The following is an 18,103-nucleotide window of genomic DNA, read 5'->3' as shown; positions in this document are numbered from 1 at the left end:
CCTCACTCAGAATATTTATCCATACACTGAGTTATTTTCCACAATGTTCCTATATTTATATGGTCAGACTTGTTTAAGATGAACATTGCAAGATTAAAGATAAAAAACATGTAGTTACTGCAGTAACTTTCGTGGATATTTCAGGGACAAAATTAAAACCTTGGTTTAAAAAGGAACAGATGAGAGAATCAAGTATGGGATCAGAATAGTGAAATCAAGAGAATCCACAAAGGCTGTCTCAGAATAAACTATCTGTTGCAGGCTGAAAAAGAGAAAATCATGAGAATTTTATTTTAAAAAATTAAGTTACTAAGGAATCAGTACTCTGATATAATTAGTCTCTGGGTTAAAAGCTTTTCAGGCAGGATTCTATAATTACCCTGATTTCACTACAAAATTTTGGAGACCTATCAACAAAGTAACTTACCCTCTGTGAGGAATTAAGATTGTCTGTATGATTGGGGAAAAGCTCAAGTGTCAGGGATGGCTGTTTCAGAATTCCTGGCATAAGATCCATATTTGAATCACTATCTTGGTCCGAGATGTTACTTTCCAATGAATCAGCTATGGGGTAAAGGAAAAAAAGCAACTATAATACATACCACTTATTTGGAGCAAGACTGTTAAAAATAATTACGCTCACCAGTCTAACTGAAATCACTTAAAGCATTGCTTCTAGAGCAAGGGCTGCCGAACTTTTTCTGTAAAGGATCAAGTACTAAGTATTTTAGGCTTTGCTGGCTATACAGATCTCTCACATATTCCTCTTTGTATTTTATTTATAACCCTTTAAGAATGTAAAAACCATTCTTGGCGGCATTTGGCTTGTGCCACTGTGGTTTGCCAGCTCCTGCTCTAAAGGATAACCAAAATAAGACTAGAAAATATTTGAAGTTTCAGATGTAGAATATAATACATGCCATTATTACCCTCTGAATCATTTTGATTATATATTCGATCATGTAGCATCGTGCCAAATAGGCACTGGGACACCCAGAAGCTACAGAAGATCTAGTCTCTATGATTAAGAGTAATGTGGTTAGAGATAAGTTCACAAAAAGTTATCCTCCACCCCATCTAAAAAAATCCCCAAATATCAGAAATAGGAGGAAGCTGAGTAGGAGTGGGCACAGTTGGCATAGGAGATGTTTCACAACAGAAGACAAAGACCCAACTGCAGGAGCTTTAGTGTAAGGACAAGGCTCTAGCGCTGGGAGGACTTGTCTGGTACTAACAGGCTGGGCCAGAGAAATTAGGCAGGTATGTCCCCAAAGAGGATGGACAGGTTCTGGCTTCTGGAATTAAAGTAGTAAACCAGAACCTTGACAGGAAGCCCAACAGCCGCTATAATTCAAACCTAAACCGTAGAAGGTCCAACCTTCCAGCGACACAGCTGGACCCAGAGAGTAAGAGAGGGAGGGGCCTAGAGTGGGAAATCAAGGGTCCAAGGACAAAAGTTAGGCAGCTACCAAGGTAGGGCACAACAAAAGTCGTTAGTCTGGAAATGAGACTGTGAAATCGTGATGTACAGTATCCCATCCTAAAAATGATCTCAAAGAAGAAGGTGAAGTTTTCTATCTACTGCCTGACCACCTACTCGGTCAGGCTTGAACAAACAGGCTTAACTTGCAAAAAGCAAAGGTTCTGGGCAAAATAAAACTGAGTTCAGACTAAGAAGTAATAATTACTCCCAATTCTTAAAAAGAAAAGTCTTGGACCACCATCTTTTCTAGGCTGCTTAAGTTTCTCTTGCTCAGAAGAATGGCCAGATGCTATCATGAGATCCTTCCCGTTGTAGGATTCTATGTGGTTCCATGCAAAGGCTCTCAAAAAGTAAGTGAGGGATCACTCGTAATTATAGAAAGAAATGAACTGGAAAATAAGCCTATGTACTGACTGATTAAATTAAAGAAAGCATATCAGTTGAAATGGGATTCCTTCACTATTTAAAGATTATCAGAGGGTCAGTCTGCTTGTCTTTAACTACTTTCCTTAAAAAGTTAAGAGAAGATACCTTGTGCTTTTGCATATTCCGTTATTATGCCTTAGAAGCTAAAGAATGCCTTAGATCACTTCAAAATCTCTTCCAAAGCAGTAATATCACACAACCCAGGAATATAAATATAGATCCTAAAACAGGACCATGCAAAATGGTCTTACTTAAGGACTCCACAGGAGAAGGAACCACAAAAGCAATTTCCGTAAGGGCATCAGCATAATACAGCACCTTCTTCTGTCCATTGAAAATGCTAGCTCCAATATCTTCAGAGGAAATCACTTCTTCTGGGAAAAAGAAACACCACATTACAGCTTCAAAAAGTAGAAAAAAACCAGTATCATCTTGCTACACGAAATGTTAACTGGTTAATAAAGTGATAAATAGAATATATGTTTCCAGCAAGAACCAATTAGTATGAAAGAATAAAATATAATGCTTATTAGATGTCTTTATTTTTAAATCATAAAATCTTCATTTCATAATTTCTCAAACGACTATATATCAGACCACTTCTGATTAGCAGGGCTTTTAATTCATGTGTATGAAGCAGATTAAGGGAGCAGTCCTTTGGATCCGGTGAATAAATAATCAAAAGGAAGACCATCCCAGTACCTCAGAAGGGAGTTGGGCCAGAGAGACAGGCAGGCAGGCAGGCAGGCAGAGAGAGAGAGAGAGAGAGAGAGAGAGAGAGACAGAAAGAGAGAGAGAGAGAGAGAGAGGAAGAAGGAGGAGGAGGAAAAGAAGAGGAGGAGGAGGAGGAGGAGGGAGGAAGAGACAGAGAGAGAGAAGAGAGAGAGTACACATGTGCGTTATCTCTGGACTCTGGCTTTTAAGGCATTTCTATCCCTGGTCTCTCTCTATGGCTCCTCAAGTTGGCCTATGTTCCACCTTCCTCAATGGTCAGTGACATTGTATAAAAATGTACAGCCAGTTTTAGTAATAGCATCTGCTCTAAGCCAGGAAGACTGAATTAACAAAAGAAACACTCATGAGAGCTATATAGTTCTCAATTAAAATGAACTCAGTGTCCTACCAGCAGTACATAAAAGACCAACAATCTGACCAAAAAATGGACAGGGGAAATGAACAAGTACTTCTCAGGAAAGAAATAAAAATATGGTAAGATATGCTCAAGCATTATTAAAAATGAAAAATTTCTCACTTAAAAAACTGGAAGATACCTAATGCTGGTGAAGATTTGGCAAATAGGGAGCTTAGACAAGAGGTTAGCAAACTTTTTCTGTAAAGGACCAGACAGATAACATTTTCGGCTTTGTAGGCCATAGGATCTTTGCCACAACTACTCGATTCTGTCATTGTAGCATGAAAGCTGTCATAGACAATGTGTAATCTAGAGTGTGACCAAGTTCCAATAAAACTTTATTTTCAAAAACTGGGCTTTCGTTTTCTGACTCCTGGTGTGGGCTCCGGGCAGGGACTTTGTATCTGCTGTAGTACATGCTGTGGTTACTATCCCAACAGCCACTCTATCCACCCCTATTCTGCAGCAGGCAAAATGTGCATGTGGGACTGACCTCTGATACTAGTTCTATCTTGTCTGTATCTCTCTACCAGAGTCATTCTTTCTTGCCACAAGGACAGGCTTGGGATAGTCTAATCACCATATAGTTCCGGATTCGGGGAGTAGGGGGTTCTCAGATCTGGCTAATCTCTCCTCTTCAGGCTGCTGTGGTATGTGAATGTAAAGCCTGGAATTGCCTTTCTGCACTAGTAGAGAAGCCAGGCTGGTGACAAAGCCAAAATATGGAGAGCAACGCTAAAGGAAAATTGTAAAGAAATAAAACAAGAATGCTGATCAAACGACACCAAAGCTTAACCAACCTCTAGAATTTTCAGTTACATGGGCAATAAATTATCTTCAAAATCTAAGGCAGTTTGGGTCACGTTTTCTGATACTTGCAACCATAAGTATCCAACTGATGTATTTATCAAAATGAAAAATGTGCACTGGGCATAGGCATTATCCACTTTAGAGAGGTAATACTAACTTTCCAGTGACCTCAGGAGCCCAGGAACACAAAGCATTAGCCAGGTGGGGCAAAGGTCTTAAGTTTAAATTTATACTTGCTCTGGTACTTGTTATCCTGATTACAGTTCCTCAGAGGATCTGAGGGGATGGGCAAGAATCCTCAGAGATGGTCAGCTGTTTACTACAAAGGTTTTGGTATAATATCCCAAGAATCTAACCTTTAAGTATGACTCTTCTGATAGCCACGGTTGATAAAACACACTGGTTAACAGAAAACTACTTATCAGACAAAACATGCTTGTTAGGAAGCTGTATTGTTTGTATGGATGACCTATATTTATTATACCATTTGTATAGAAAATTGAATCTTATGCATATTATAAAAAAGGAACTTATCAGCATTGTAATAAGCCAGTCATTTTGTATTAATTAACTCTATCATTATGTGTATATATTTCATATACACTGAAAACGTCTAGAAGAATATATAAACTAGTATTAAGTTACCCTGTCAGGACTGGGATTAGGGGAAGGATACTTTTCCTCTATATACCTGTTTGTTTTTTAGAGTCAGGGAGTTGCTCTGTCACTCAGGCTGGAATGCAGTGGCATGATCACAGCTCCAAATCCTGGCCTCAAGTGATCCTCCCACCTCAGCCTCCTGAGCAGGCAGGACTACAAATACGTGGCCCTCAAGCCTAGAAAATTTTTTCATCTTTTGTAGAGACGGTGTCTTGCTATGTTGCCCAGGTTGGTCTTGAACTCCTAGCCTCAGTCGATCCTCCCACCTGGCTTCTCAAAGGCAGGCATGCACCACTGCACCCAGCCTGGTTTTGTATTTTTAATAAGACTATAAATCATAGTAAAGGGGGAAAAAAAACAAGACTAACAAAACAAGCAACAACTGACATTTGAAGCACTGTGAGTTTTACCTTGTTGAGATCCTTCACCATCATCACAACAATTAATAGACCAACTGGTAGAAACATGCCCAGTCCAACCAGGGTGTCTGCCCACATCTACTGACCAGCCAAGGGAAAGCAAAAATTCTAGGAAATGTGGCTGAACAGTTCTGGAAGACTCCACATTCTTCAAAATCTGAAATACATACCAATCATCAGCTATAATGAAGGAAGAAAAATAATGTATCAAAATAAATCTTCATAAAAATTGGTTAGCTTTGAAGCTTCTGACAAATCATGTCCAAGCTCAGAATACATTTGAGGATATATCACTATAGAGAAAATGCATTCTCCAGAGTTAGACAGATTTGGATTGGCTGAGCCTTGGGCAAGTTTCTTAACCCCACTGCCTCAGTTTCTTAATCCATAGAGTAGAGATAATAACAATGGTTATGAAATAATGCAAGAAAAGCTATGAGCTCTCTTCCTAGCAAAACAATTACTGAACCAGGCATGTTTACTAAAAGATACTATGTCCTTACCTTCATGAAGTTTACTGTCTGGTTAATGAGAAACATTACATAGGGATGCAACTATTTAACTATAAATCTTGACAAAGGCTATAAAACCTACTAAAATTCAATAAACATTAGGTGTAATTAATAAATGAGTATGAAAATATCCTTTTCTTAGGTCAAAGAAGAGAATTTCAGGAAAAATGAAGTGGCCACAAAGTTCTCTCCTCTTCACTAAGCACTAAATGTAAGACGTGCGCTTTCTACTGGCCTCACAAAGTGTCCCTCACTCTAAAACAGTGCTTCTCATCTAGGGATGATTTTGCTTTTCAGCGGACATCCAACATTTGGAGACATTTTTGGTTGTCATAACTGGTGACGCACACTACAAACATCTAGTAGTAGAGGCCAAAGATGCTGCTAAATGTTCTAAAATACATAGGACAGCCCTCATAACAAAGAACTTATCTGGCCCAAGATGGTAATAGTGCTACTCTTGAAAAACTCATTTCTAAAGGAAGGAAAATAAGAAATTTCTTTGCAAATGAAAAACTAAAGGGGGAGGGTGGAGAGCAGAGTGTAACAAAATCATCTGGGAAATCGCGTAAAAATAAGGTTCTCTTCGCCTGCCCTAGACCTTCTACATTAAAATCAGCGAACGCGGAATCCTGGAATCACTATTTCTAAAAATTCCTCCAAATAACTATGATGCAGCCAGTCCACAGATCACTGATGTCATTCATACAATGCTAATCTATACCAAGATCATATAGAGGCCTGTGAAAGTCAAAATGTAAGAAGTTACATCCATTACATCTGACCCATTGCAAATCACCTCAAAGTCATTACCTCTTAAGCACAAAACCAGTCTATTTTTTTTTTTTCTTTTGAGACGTAGTCTTGCTCTGTCGCCTAGGCTGGAGTGCAGTGGCGTAATCTCTGCTCACTGCAAGCTCCACCTCCCGGGTTCATGCCATTCTCCTGCCTCAGCTTCCCGAGTAGTTGGGACTACAGGCGCCTGCCACCACACCCGGCTAATTTTTTGTATTTTTAGTAAAAACGGGTTTTACTGTGTTAGCCAGGATGGTCTCGATCTCCTGACCTCATGATCCGCCCACCTCAGCCTCCCAAAGTGCTGGGATTACAGGTGTGAGTCACCGTGCCCGGCCTAAAACCAGTCTCTTTAGAAGTGAACCTATTTAGTTTACCCATATCCCTTCACATTCTTATGGGTGCCAAGAAACTGACTTAACAACCATTTCTAGTTTTTGCAATTCAAATTTTTATCTAGAAGTAAAACTTTTAAATAAACAATTTTTGAAAATTTAGTCAAGAAGCAATAAGTGAATCCAATTCAACTTGCATGGATTCTGGCAGACAGAAATTAATCTTAATCTACCATGTGGCTAGGGAAGACAGGTCTCAGACATTCCAAAGGAGGTCTCAGGAAATCTTCATTAATTCCTAGTTACCCTCAGCTTCTAAACAGCTAGGGAAACTGGACTGGGTTAGGAGGTGCCTCAAGGGTTTGTGTCTTCTTGTACAGGCAGGAGAAAGTGGCTCCATTATTCTCAAACAAAGAATGCGCTGACTTCCTTCAAAACAGATCCCCACCTCCAGAATTAATCCAATTTTACTGAGGTTCTTCTAAAACACTTGAGTCCATCGGTCTCATCTCTGGCTACCACCAGCCCACTTTCTCTTAAGCTCCAAGTATATTAGACCCCATAATGAATTTTATGAAGATAAAATACTCTCTTTACCCTGAAGAATTTATACATTATTATTACTTTGTCAGTGACAATCTGCTTCTGCCTCCTTACCTACAGTTAATGCACACCTTAAATACCAGCTAGAGTATCTTTCCCTCCAGGCCACCTTCTTAAAACCAGATTAGGTTTTCCCGCTACTGCTCCTAGAACGTGCTTTAATGACCCTATTAGCACCCTTTACAACGGTTGGTTGCTTATTTAATCATCTGTCTTCGCCTCTATGCAGTTTTAGGGGGCCAGAAATCTTACAGATTTTGTTCACCTAACAACAGACACTTATTAACTTTATTGACTCAGTAACAAAAAAATAACTTTCTCATAAATCAGCATTCTTTTCTAGGAGCTCACAAATCATTTGAAACAGTGCTTCTAAACATTTGGAAACTTTGGTAAATTTCTTTAGGCATGCTAATTTGATTAGCTGATGGTCTTAAAATGACTACTACAGTAAAATTCCAGGATCATGCAGTCACAGTGCCCTACACATCTGAATACTACATTTTACAAGTCTTCCTTCAGTTTTTTCCTAGTTATAGTCAGTAACTTCCTGCCTATTCTATATTTCAATTATTCCTTTTCAAAAAACACTTCAAGTTTCCTGCCATTTTGCTCTCAGTTTTCCATTCTCACCTATCTTACATTTTTCTTCATCCTTCTCCTAGTCTCTTTGTTACACGTATCCAGCTATGTTTTACTTAGTCCCTCTGTTTTGTTTTGTTTTTGAGACAGAGTCTCGCTCTGTCGCCCAGGCTGGAGTGCAATGGTGCAATCTCGGCTCACTGCAACCTCCGCTTTCCGGGTTCAAGCAGTTCTCCTGCCTCAGCCTCCCAAGTAGCTGGGACTACAGGTGCCTGCCACCACACCAGCTAATTTTTGTATTTTTAGTAGAGACAGGGTTCTACCACGTTGGCCAGGCTTGTCTTGAACTCCTGACCTCAGGTGATCCACCCACCTCGGCCTCCCAAAGTGCTGGGATTACAGGCGTGAGCCACCACACCCAGCCAGTCCTTCTGTTTTTCTCCTTTATTTCAGCTGTTATTTCCCCCACTGCACACCACGCATTCCTCAACTGAAATGATTTGTTTCTGAAATTACTAGGAAGGTGAGCTGCTTCTCAAAAGGGAAACTGTTACTCGTTTCTATATCCTGGCATGCTGAGCCACAGGGAAGATGTTCAATAAATATTTGTTGCTGTTGTTTTATTCTTCTTGAGCCTTACTTTAACTTTTTATGACTACCCTTCTTTATTTCAGTTTATTTTGTCTTATGAATCTGAATTCCTGAGGGGGAAGAAAGATATCCTACAGCTCCTATTTAAATCACATTTCTTAAGGGTCAAAAGACTCAGGACTCCAAGTATCATAGTTTTGGTTAATTCTGTTTTCAAACTGGTTCATAGCAAGTCTTTAGGCATCAAGTATAAAACACTTCTTACCACAGACAAGTACATACCATGTAAAATTTTGTATATGAAAATGAAACTTTTTAAGGAATGCGAGTCTCCCTCAAATTATCATGCCCAGAAAGGCACTGAAATGTGATAGCAGTCGCATCTCACTCCTGCTTGAGCTAACTAATAATTTTGAAGCTGCGTGCTATATGGACTCTAGACTGCATGTCACCACCAATAGTTCATAAACTAATCTAACAGTGCTGGACACCACAGCTCATATCCTACAGTTCAATAATTTGTATCTACTCACTAATCAATGTTATTTCTGTAAACCAATGAGCATTCCTGAAAAACAACTTTTGTAATCATCTGTTCTCCTGGCTCATCCTTTTTATCTTTAAAAACTTGAGACTCTCCTTTGTTCTTGGGAGAACTTTCCAGCATTTCCCATTTCCTCAACTCTGGCCCAAATAAACTCTCCATATTAATTTTGCCTCAATTTTTTTTTCTAGATGTGTATTTATAGCACAAAAATATACCAAAAAAAAAAAAAATTCATAACTCTTACCTCTTGGTTTGTTTTCTGACCTGGCTTCATATAGAAAATAAAAACTGTGTCAAAAGGACGACATGGCAAGAGATCCAGATACCCTATGTCATCAAAAAATCCAGGTATCGTGGAATCAAGTGCAATAAGGTGAGGAGGTAGACGACTATTTGCAGGTTCCTGCCACCAAAAGAAGAAAGGAGCAATTATTACCTATTCTCTTGCATTGTTATAATTATAAAAACAATACTTGCTCATGGTTTAATAAAAATTAAATTTAAAAATGTAGAATGGTAGGAATAAACACAACCATAATCCTAAAGAAATTATTTAACATACTTCCTTTTAGTTCTTTTATTTGCCTCTTTTTAAATTAAAGACAACTGAGATTATATTGTGTATATAATTTTGGATCCTGTTTTCTCTATAATATTGTGCTTTCTAGAACTTACCTTTAATGTACTTTTTTTCTCATTCATTAATGGTGAAATGTGAAATGGTACAGCTACTTTGGAAGACAGTTTGGCAGTTTCTTACAAAGCCAAACATACTCTTACCATGCAATGCAGCAACTGCACACCTTGGTATTTTCCCACACACATCCACACAAAAGCCTGCACACAAATGTTTACAGCAGCTTTATTCATAATAACCAAAATGTGGAAGCAACCAAGATGTCTTTCAATAGATGAAGGGATAAATCAACTGTGGTACATCCATACAATGGAGTATTATTCGGCAATAAAAAGAAATAAACCATCAAGTCAAAAAGACACATTAAATGCATACTGAATGAAGAAACATTAAATGCATATTGATAAAAGTGAAAAAAGCCAGTGTGACAGGACTATGTACTGTATGATTCCAACTATATGACATTCTGAAAAAGGTAAAACTATAGAGAAACAGTACAAAGACCAGTGGCTGCTAGGTTTTGAGTGAGGAGTGAAGAGGGAGGAATGAGTAAGTGGAGTACAGTGGATTTTTAGGGCAGTAAAACTATTTGTACAATTGTAATGGTGGACACATGTCATTATACACTTGTCAAACCCCAGAGACCTGTAGAGCACAAAGTGAACTCTATTGTAAATCACCAGCTTCGGTTAGTAATGCACCAATATAAGTTCATCAATCATAACAAATGCACCACATGAATGCAAGATGTTGATAACAGGGGAAACTGGGCTGTGGGGAAGGTATATGACAGCTCTCTACCCTTTCTGCTCAATTGTTCTGAAAACCTAAATCTTCTCTAAAAAAATTAAGTCTACAAATTTTTCAGAAATGCATGTTTGTTTTGTTTTCCTCTTAATCCCCTATCTTCTTTGAGATTTTGATCTTGCCAAACAAGGTTCTGCTAACCACAGCATATCTTTCAGGAAAGCATCCTCCAGAGAAAGCAAGAATGACTGTCTTTCACACTGGCAAGGATTGAGTCTAGCCTTCTAGTCAATTATATACCATTCCTAGCAAGCTCTAGGGCAATATTCTATGATCAAAGACATTAATCTTTCTGTAGTCAAACAGAAGTGTATTCACACTAAGTGACATAAAACTACAAACAGCCTCATGTCAATTCAGGTCCAATTTTGTCACTAAATGAATTTACTACAAATATATAAAAAATTTTCCAGTTTTCAGTTTTTACTTTGAAATCATGGATAAGGAATTGTGGACCTGAAGCATGTTGTAATACACCTTGTAGACCAGAATGTCCTCATTCTTCTTTTTTTTTTTAAAAGTAAGGTATTTCCTCAGCTTGTTCTTCTGTATGATCTTCTAATCTAGGAACATAACATTTACATATTTTATATCTCTTAATAATTTTTAAAAGTTTCTTCCTCTAGGTCTTGCACATACTTTGTTAGGGTAACTTTTGTCAATATCACGGCTGTAAATGGGGCATTTTTGCATTGTATTTTTAACTGAATATCACAGGCATAATTACTAATTTTTGTACTTTTGTGTACGGCAATCTTAATTCTCATTTATTTTAAACATTTCATTGATTTTCTTATGGTTGTCAAACTAGAAGTCATATTACCTACAAACTGTCTTCTCATTTCCAATGATTTTTACCTCTTAGTTTAACATTTCATTGACTTTCCTCATTTTTATACTGTACTGTAGTTACATAAGAATTTATCATCGCAGGAAGGTTCTCATATCTTTATTTTGCAATTTCCTGCTAATCTATAATTATTTAAAACTAGAAAGTTTAAAAAACGTCATTGACTAAAAAATTCTCGTTGTTAAATAGTAGTCAAGGTAGATAATTTTTACCTCTGATTTTAACAAAAGATTCCTCTAGTTTGCTCCTGGGTTGTCATTTAGATAAATCTTTTAAAATAAGAACCTACACTAGTAGTGCTGGCTTAGTTTGTTATTTTTTAAAAAATCAGAATATGATTCTAGTAAATACTGACTTACTGTTTCACTGACTGAACTGCTAATGGGACCAAATTATTTTCTTAATAGCTTTATTAATATTTCCTGATAATTAATTGCTAAGTTCCCGGGATAAACCTTACTTGATCATGGAGGACCATTTACTTAACATGCTATTAATTCAGAACTAAGTCTGCTTAGCATTCCCTTTAATACTTTTGTAAATATATTCATAAGTAAAACTGGTTTGTAGTTTTGTATGTATGAGTTGTCAAGTTTTAGTTATTAGAAATATTCTAAGGTTCATAAAATAAACCAGGTAACTTTATTTTTCCTATGTTCTCATACAGATGAGAAAGCATGAGAATTATTTTCTTAAAAGCTTAAAAGTTTCAGCTAGAATAGATAACAGAAGTGGAAAACTATAATCTCAGAGACAAGGCTATTATGGCCTTTCTTGTGTCCCTGAAGTCCATAGGAAGCATTAATTTTCTTCTAGTATATTTTTATTTACTGCTTCTACTCTGTTCAATTTTCTCCACTAGGAATATCACTAATGATTTGTAAGTTGCATCTTTTTTCCTTCCCTTCCATATTTACCACTATATTTCTTAGAATTTTCCTCTCTCTGCTCTTCTATTCTGCATTTTAAGTTTTTATGTTCATATTGCTGCATCAAACTCAATTTTCTACAAAAAAAAAAAAAAGCAAAAAACATTTTCCCTCTATATGCTGAAATACAAAATCAAATAGCAATGTCCCTATTACTTTCCTACAAAGCTAAATGGCCTATAACCAGGTAGTTCCTAGGGAGTAAGGGCAGGGGACAACTTATGCAATAAGCAACTTCTTCCTTGGCAATCTTCAGTTGTACTTTTCAAAACAAACAGGACTTAGAATAAATTCCAAGTCTACCTCCAGACAAGTTATTTCACATTTTTGAGCCTCTATGTCCACATCTATAAAACAGGAATAGCATCACTTGTCTTGTAAATTTTTTTTTTTTTTCCAAGAGACAGGGTCTCACTCTATCAACGAGGTTGGAGTATAGTGGAGTGACCATAATTCACTGTAACCTTGAACTCTCAGGCTCAAGCAATCCTCTTGCCTCAGACTCCTGAGAAGCTAGTTTTATAGGCGTGCCATCACATCCAGCTAATCTTTAAAAACAATTTTTTGGAGAGATGGGGGTCTCACTATGTTGTCCAGGCTGGTCTCGAACTCCTGGCCTCATATGATCCTCCTGCCTTGGGCTCCCAAAGTGCTGGGACTATAGGCATGAGCCACCGCACCTGGCTGTAAAATTGTTTTAAGGCTAATGGAATTAAGAAGAATGGCAATATTTACCTTATAGGCTGGCTTACTTTGTGCTAAGTACTATACCAAGTATCTTCCACGAGTGAACACATTTAATCTTCACATGATCAATGAGATGGATACTTTTATCACCCTCACTTTATAGATGATGAGGAACTAAGACAAGATAAGAAACTCACCAAAGACCACATAGCTGGCAAGCAGTGATTCCAGGATATAAAGCCAGACAGTTTGATCTTATAAACTGGACAATATAAGAAGTGCTTGACTTACAAATACTACAGTATTAACTTCATTCTTTTCTAAAAGTGGCATGAAAGAGCAAAGCTAATTGTAGCTTATATTTTTAGTAATAATGCTTAGTAGGGGAAGATTTTTAACATTCTTTTTCTAATTATCTATAGATTTCATTAACATGGGTACTGCGTTATCTAGGAAAATTCAGAGTTAGGTGTATTATCAAACCAGTCCCCTCAGACTCAGAACTCTGAATGCATTCATGGGGTGACCTGTCCTGGAGCACAAACTATAACCTACAGCAGCACAGAATTTCATTTATTTGTATGCAAGGTAAAATTTTAACCTGGGTTTTTTTTTTTTAATTTGCTTATATCCTCATAAAAATATTTTAGCTATTGTCAGCTGATTGTTAACTTGTGAATATATTTATTCATAAAAGTTCAAGAAAATTACCTTCAATGCTTCTAAGGACAAAAATCCAAAGTGTGAGAGGAAAAGGCGGGCTGTTTGGAATTCCTGGGCAGGAGGCGGGGGCTTGCAATCCGTAACTGGGTCAGGAAAGCTTCTCTTCTGCAATTCCTCCTCACTCTGTTGCTCAAGGTGTATTTCATAAGCAATCTGCTGGGCCATGCCACTCCTTAATTTTTCATGTCTCTCTTCTAACTGAAATAAACCAAATATTTCATTTTTTGAAAATGTTTTGAAACCAATAAGGCCAATCTTAATTTTTTTTTTTTTTTTTTTTTGAGACTGAGGTCTCTCTATGTTGACCAAGCTGGTCTTGAACTCCTGGGCTCAAGTGATCCTCCTGCCTTAGGTTCCCAAAGTGCTGGGATTACAGGCATGAGTCCCACTATACCTGGCTAAGTCAATCTTAATTTTAAAATGAAAATAAAGCTACAAGCAACAAAGAAAATGAAGATACTTTTCAACGATCAACACTGATTCAGTTCAATACAGAGTATGCCATTAAACAAACATGGTTCAAGGTTAAAACAAACACCAAAAAAACTTCCCTATACCTTCAACAATTGCTTCTTCATGTTCTCACTGTAAATGAAAACATTCAGTCTCTGGTTCCCTTCAAATAGGCAAGAAAGGGGATAGAGTTGTCACTCTCACCCCTTGCTTCCAGATCACTGTCCATCTTTACCCTGACGTGCTCCCTGTGTTTGGAATTCCTCATCCATATGGATGACATGACTGTACTCTTAGAAACTCCTCCTACCTTTTCTTCTGATCAATCCTTGTTTAAAATTCCATCCCCTGGTGAGCGACAATCCTTCTAACAACCTGGCTCAGGATTCTACAAGCTCCTCAACCTTCACAACTTTGGCCATCCATGAAAACAAACTTGAACCTGAGATGTGCCCTGCTTTCCAGGGCTGTAAGTCTGAAATTCCCTCTCCAATCATAAGCCCCTTGTGCAGCTCCTATCCCTTCACTTCCCTGAGCTCGTGCTCTACTTTTGCTGTGGGGCACTCAACCCCTCCCCCTGCTTTCCCACTCCATTAGCATCCTTCTGGCTTTATCTGCTTCCCAACTAAGCTGAAGCCCCCACATCTAACAGCTAAATACCTTCTCCTTAAGCACATTAAACGGCTGTGTTGAACCTTCTCCTTCCAAATTTCCACACCTGTCAATCTCCACACCAGTCAAATTCTTATGCTTCCAGATCCTAAGGACTTTTGAAGAAAGTCAGCAGAGTGAGTTAAATAACTTCACTGTAGATAATGCTACTTAACCTCAGCTGGACTGCCTGGCAATTTTTAAGAACTGTCTTGGATCCCCTATTACATTGCCAAGAACCAGGATTAAAATTTTCACAAACTTCTTCAATTTCCCTCCTTTCCTCTCTAAATGTCTCTGAACCTTCACCTACTCTCTCCTTCTGTCTTAGAAGTATCTCTTTTCTATACTACACTCTTGACTCTACTGCATCTATTACTTGTAAGTCCCAATGCCCATCTTACAATGTTAGCCAGACCCCTCTCTCCTGGTTTCTTCCTTCAATCTATAAGCATGTTCATAATCCTCACATCCTTGAATGTAAAAAAATACTTAAAAATTAGCCTTTTCTGGCTGGGTGCGATGGCTCACGCCTGTAATTCCCAGCATTTTGGGAGGCAAAGGCAGGTGGATCACCTGAGGTCAGGAGCTCGAGACCGGCTTGGCCAAATGGTGAAACCCCGTCTCTACTAAAAATACAAAAATTGGCTGGATGTGGTGGCGTGCACCTGTAATCACAGCTACTCAGGAGGCTGAGGCAAGACAATCACTTGAACCCGGGAGGCAGAGATTGCAGTGAGCTGAGAATGCACAACTGCACTCCAGTCTGGGCAACAAGAGCAAAACTCCATCTCAAAAAAAAAAACAAAAAACAACAAAAAAAACTAGTCTTTTCTTTCCTTAATGAGGCCATTTCCTTATATAATATTACCCATTCTGTACCCTTCCCTTTACTGTTAACAGTGTGGTTTCTATTCACTGCCTCTTCCTCAATACATTCACTCCCCAGCCCTTTGAACTCTCCCTCCTACTGTACACACCTGTTCTCAAAGGTCACCTAAATTTCATGCCAAAATCCAGGGAACTTTTTCTATTCTTTCTTCTCCCTGGTCTCTCCAGCACTGGCTAGTGTAGCTCTTCCTCCATTCCTGCTCTTCTGTTCTCTCATGTCCTGATATACTTCTGTCCCCGACTTCTTAAAATTCTTCTCCCTTGACCTAGGAGCCAGTTATCTTAATTAACTCTCTAAATTAATCTAAAGCCAAATACATTTTCCCCATCTTCTCAAACCTATCCTCTTCCTAATGTCTCTATTTCTGTAAATGGCACTGATATTTGTCACTCAAGCTCAAAATCTAAAATTCTTTGGTTCTTTTCCTTCCCTCATCAATTCAAGACTGCTTGGATCTGCCTCCACAATACATTTTATATATTAAACTTCCATATCAGTGAAATAGTCCTTCCTTTCTTATAAGGACTTGGATTGTCATAATAGTCTCTGAACTGGTCTTCCTTCTCCAAATAACTCTACTAACAGAGTCTGATCATGTCACTACACTACTGAAACCTACCATGAACAGCCAGGCAGCCCAGTGACAGCTCTAAGAGATGTGCAGTTCCTTTCGATCAGCCACAATCTATATTCGTCTTAAACATGGCAACCTCCTGGATGATGGAGACCCATGTCATCTTATAAATCATCTCCAACAACACTAAAAGCATCGGCTTGACCATGGAAGTTGTAAGAATGTTTCTATTCGTCCCCTTGACGACAGCTAAAAATAATGTACTTACTTCTTCAGTGACTATTTCATGCAAATCTGGAATGCTGAGATCTGCTTTCACAAAAGGAATCTTATCCACCTCTTCAGGAAATGGCCGATGTTTCACAGAATATTTAAATCCAACATCATTTTTAGGAACTGGGCGAGGTTCAGGCACAAAAAGCTGTTAAAACAAGTAACATTTTGTTTATTATATAGGGTCCAACACCCATCTGTAATGACATGGATTTCCCTGGTCTCTTAGATGGCTGTGTTTCCCTAGGATTACATGTCACAAAAACTCACCCAGAACCTGCAAACGCTACAGATAACAGTAAAGGGAAGTAGGCTGTGCCCCTATGTACTCTATTTTTCTAAAAATATTCACCGACTTCTTATAGATCTCATGACTGACAAATGGGCTGTGGACCTCTACTGCTGCAGGCCCGAATCTCCCACATTCAGCGGTAATCCAGTGGGTAAAGCATTTTGGAGCTTTAAGACTCAAACTTTCTTCCCCAGGGGCTCTCACATCATTCCATATAATTAAAGACAAGTTTGGCTTCACTGGGCATCTCTAGAAAGTGATTTTAACAAGAACCTTAATATGGCTTGAGAGTATGGGTACCAAATCTAGGTCTTCATAGCTCCAAATCCATGCTTTAATATATACATGGTGAACCCTAAACAAATTTTAGCTCCTTTCCTGGTCCCCTTCCTCTTCAGTCTTCAATGCTAACTTATTAAATTACAGAGTTGTTGACAGAATGTGATCTGTACCCCCAAGAAAAAATAGACAAGTGTTCCTTACTGGGTGAAAAAAACATCTCATCTAACAGAGACATCTAAGATATTAAATGATTTTAGGCACATGCTCCAATTTTGTGGTGTCTCTTAAATGCTGGTGAAATATTAAGTCATATTTAAAATTTTTAGTAGCAGAAGTAAAAGCTTACAATGTTATAAGTGAAAAGAGCAGTACACAAAATTACTCAAATTCTATTCAAGTGTTATTGTTTATGAAAAGAAAAAAATGGGAAGGAAATCCAGTAAAATATTAGCAGTGGTTATATTCCTCTGGGTAGTGAGTAAAGGTGATTTAAAATTTCTTCGTTATCTGAATTTTCCAACTTTTCAAGTATTATTCACATAATTACAAATGTAATAAAATAAACTGCACCCCAAAAGATTTCATTAAATTATACACAGCATATATGTGTGTGTCTGTGTGTGTGTGTGTGTGTGTGTGTGTATATATATATATATATTTTTTTTTTAGTTAGGCTGGGTGTGACAGCTCACATCTGTAATCCTAACACTTTGGGAAGCTGAGGTGGAAAGATCACTTGAAGACAGGAGTTTGGGATCAGCCTGGGCAACAAAGCAAGACCTTGTCTCTACAAAAAATTTTAAAAATGCGCTGGGTGCAATGGCACGTGCCTATAGTCTCAGCTACTCAGGAGGTTGAGGCAAGAGGATCACTGGAGCCCAGGAGTTTAGGCTGCAGTGAGCCATGATTACACCACTGCACTCCAGCCTGGGCAACAAACAAGACGCTGACTCTTTTTTAAAAAAAAAAAAGTATACACTATATTACCAATTACTATATAAGAACAAATCATATAAAACAATGTGAAACTAAGTCCTGTTGCTGGACACATCAGAAGTCCTGCCAAATTTTTTTCACATATGGTATATACCTGACTTTTATTATATGTAAAATTACATGGAAAAAAACTGGGGCCATTGTCCAGAACAGTAATTACTC

At 38.1% G+C, this 18,103-nt stretch overlaps 1 protein-coding gene across 10 annotated transcripts in view; it reads right to left on the bottom strand.

Moving 5' to 3' along the window:
• Window positions 1–18,103, bottom strand: part of RALGAPB (Ral GTPase activating protein non-catalytic beta subunit) — a 108,680-nt gene that overhangs the window by 11,215 nt on the left and 79,362 nt on the right. For 8 of the 10 annotated variants that reach the window (XM_009216130.2, XM_031656754.1, XM_009216132.2 and 5 more), the window contains 6 exons: window positions 16,367–16,519; window positions 13,517–13,726; window positions 9,140–9,298; window positions 4,922–5,087; window positions 2,161–2,283; window positions 428–564 (listed from right to left, as the gene is read on the bottom strand). In XM_009216130.2, coding sequence (XP_009214394.2) covers window positions 428–564; window positions 2,161–2,283; window positions 4,922–5,087; window positions 9,140–9,298; window positions 13,517–13,726; window positions 16,367–16,519 — 948 coding nt within the window. The remainder of the gene's footprint in view (window positions 1–427; window positions 565–2,160; window positions 2,284–4,921; window positions 5,088–9,139; window positions 9,299–13,516; window positions 13,727–16,366; window positions 16,520–18,103) is intronic. The other 2 variants (XM_009216131.2, XM_003904751.3) reach the window with 1 other exon arrangement.

Source organism: Papio anubis, chromosome 16, assembly GCF_008728515.1.
Source record: "Papio anubis isolate 15944 chromosome 16, Panubis1.0, whole genome shotgun sequence".
NCBI classification, from domain to species: Eukaryota; Metazoa; Chordata; class Mammalia; order Primates; family Cercopithecidae; genus Papio; species Papio anubis.
The sequence above is the reverse complement of the archived record's forward strand: the minus strand, read 5'-3'. Positions and strand labels throughout refer to the sequence as shown.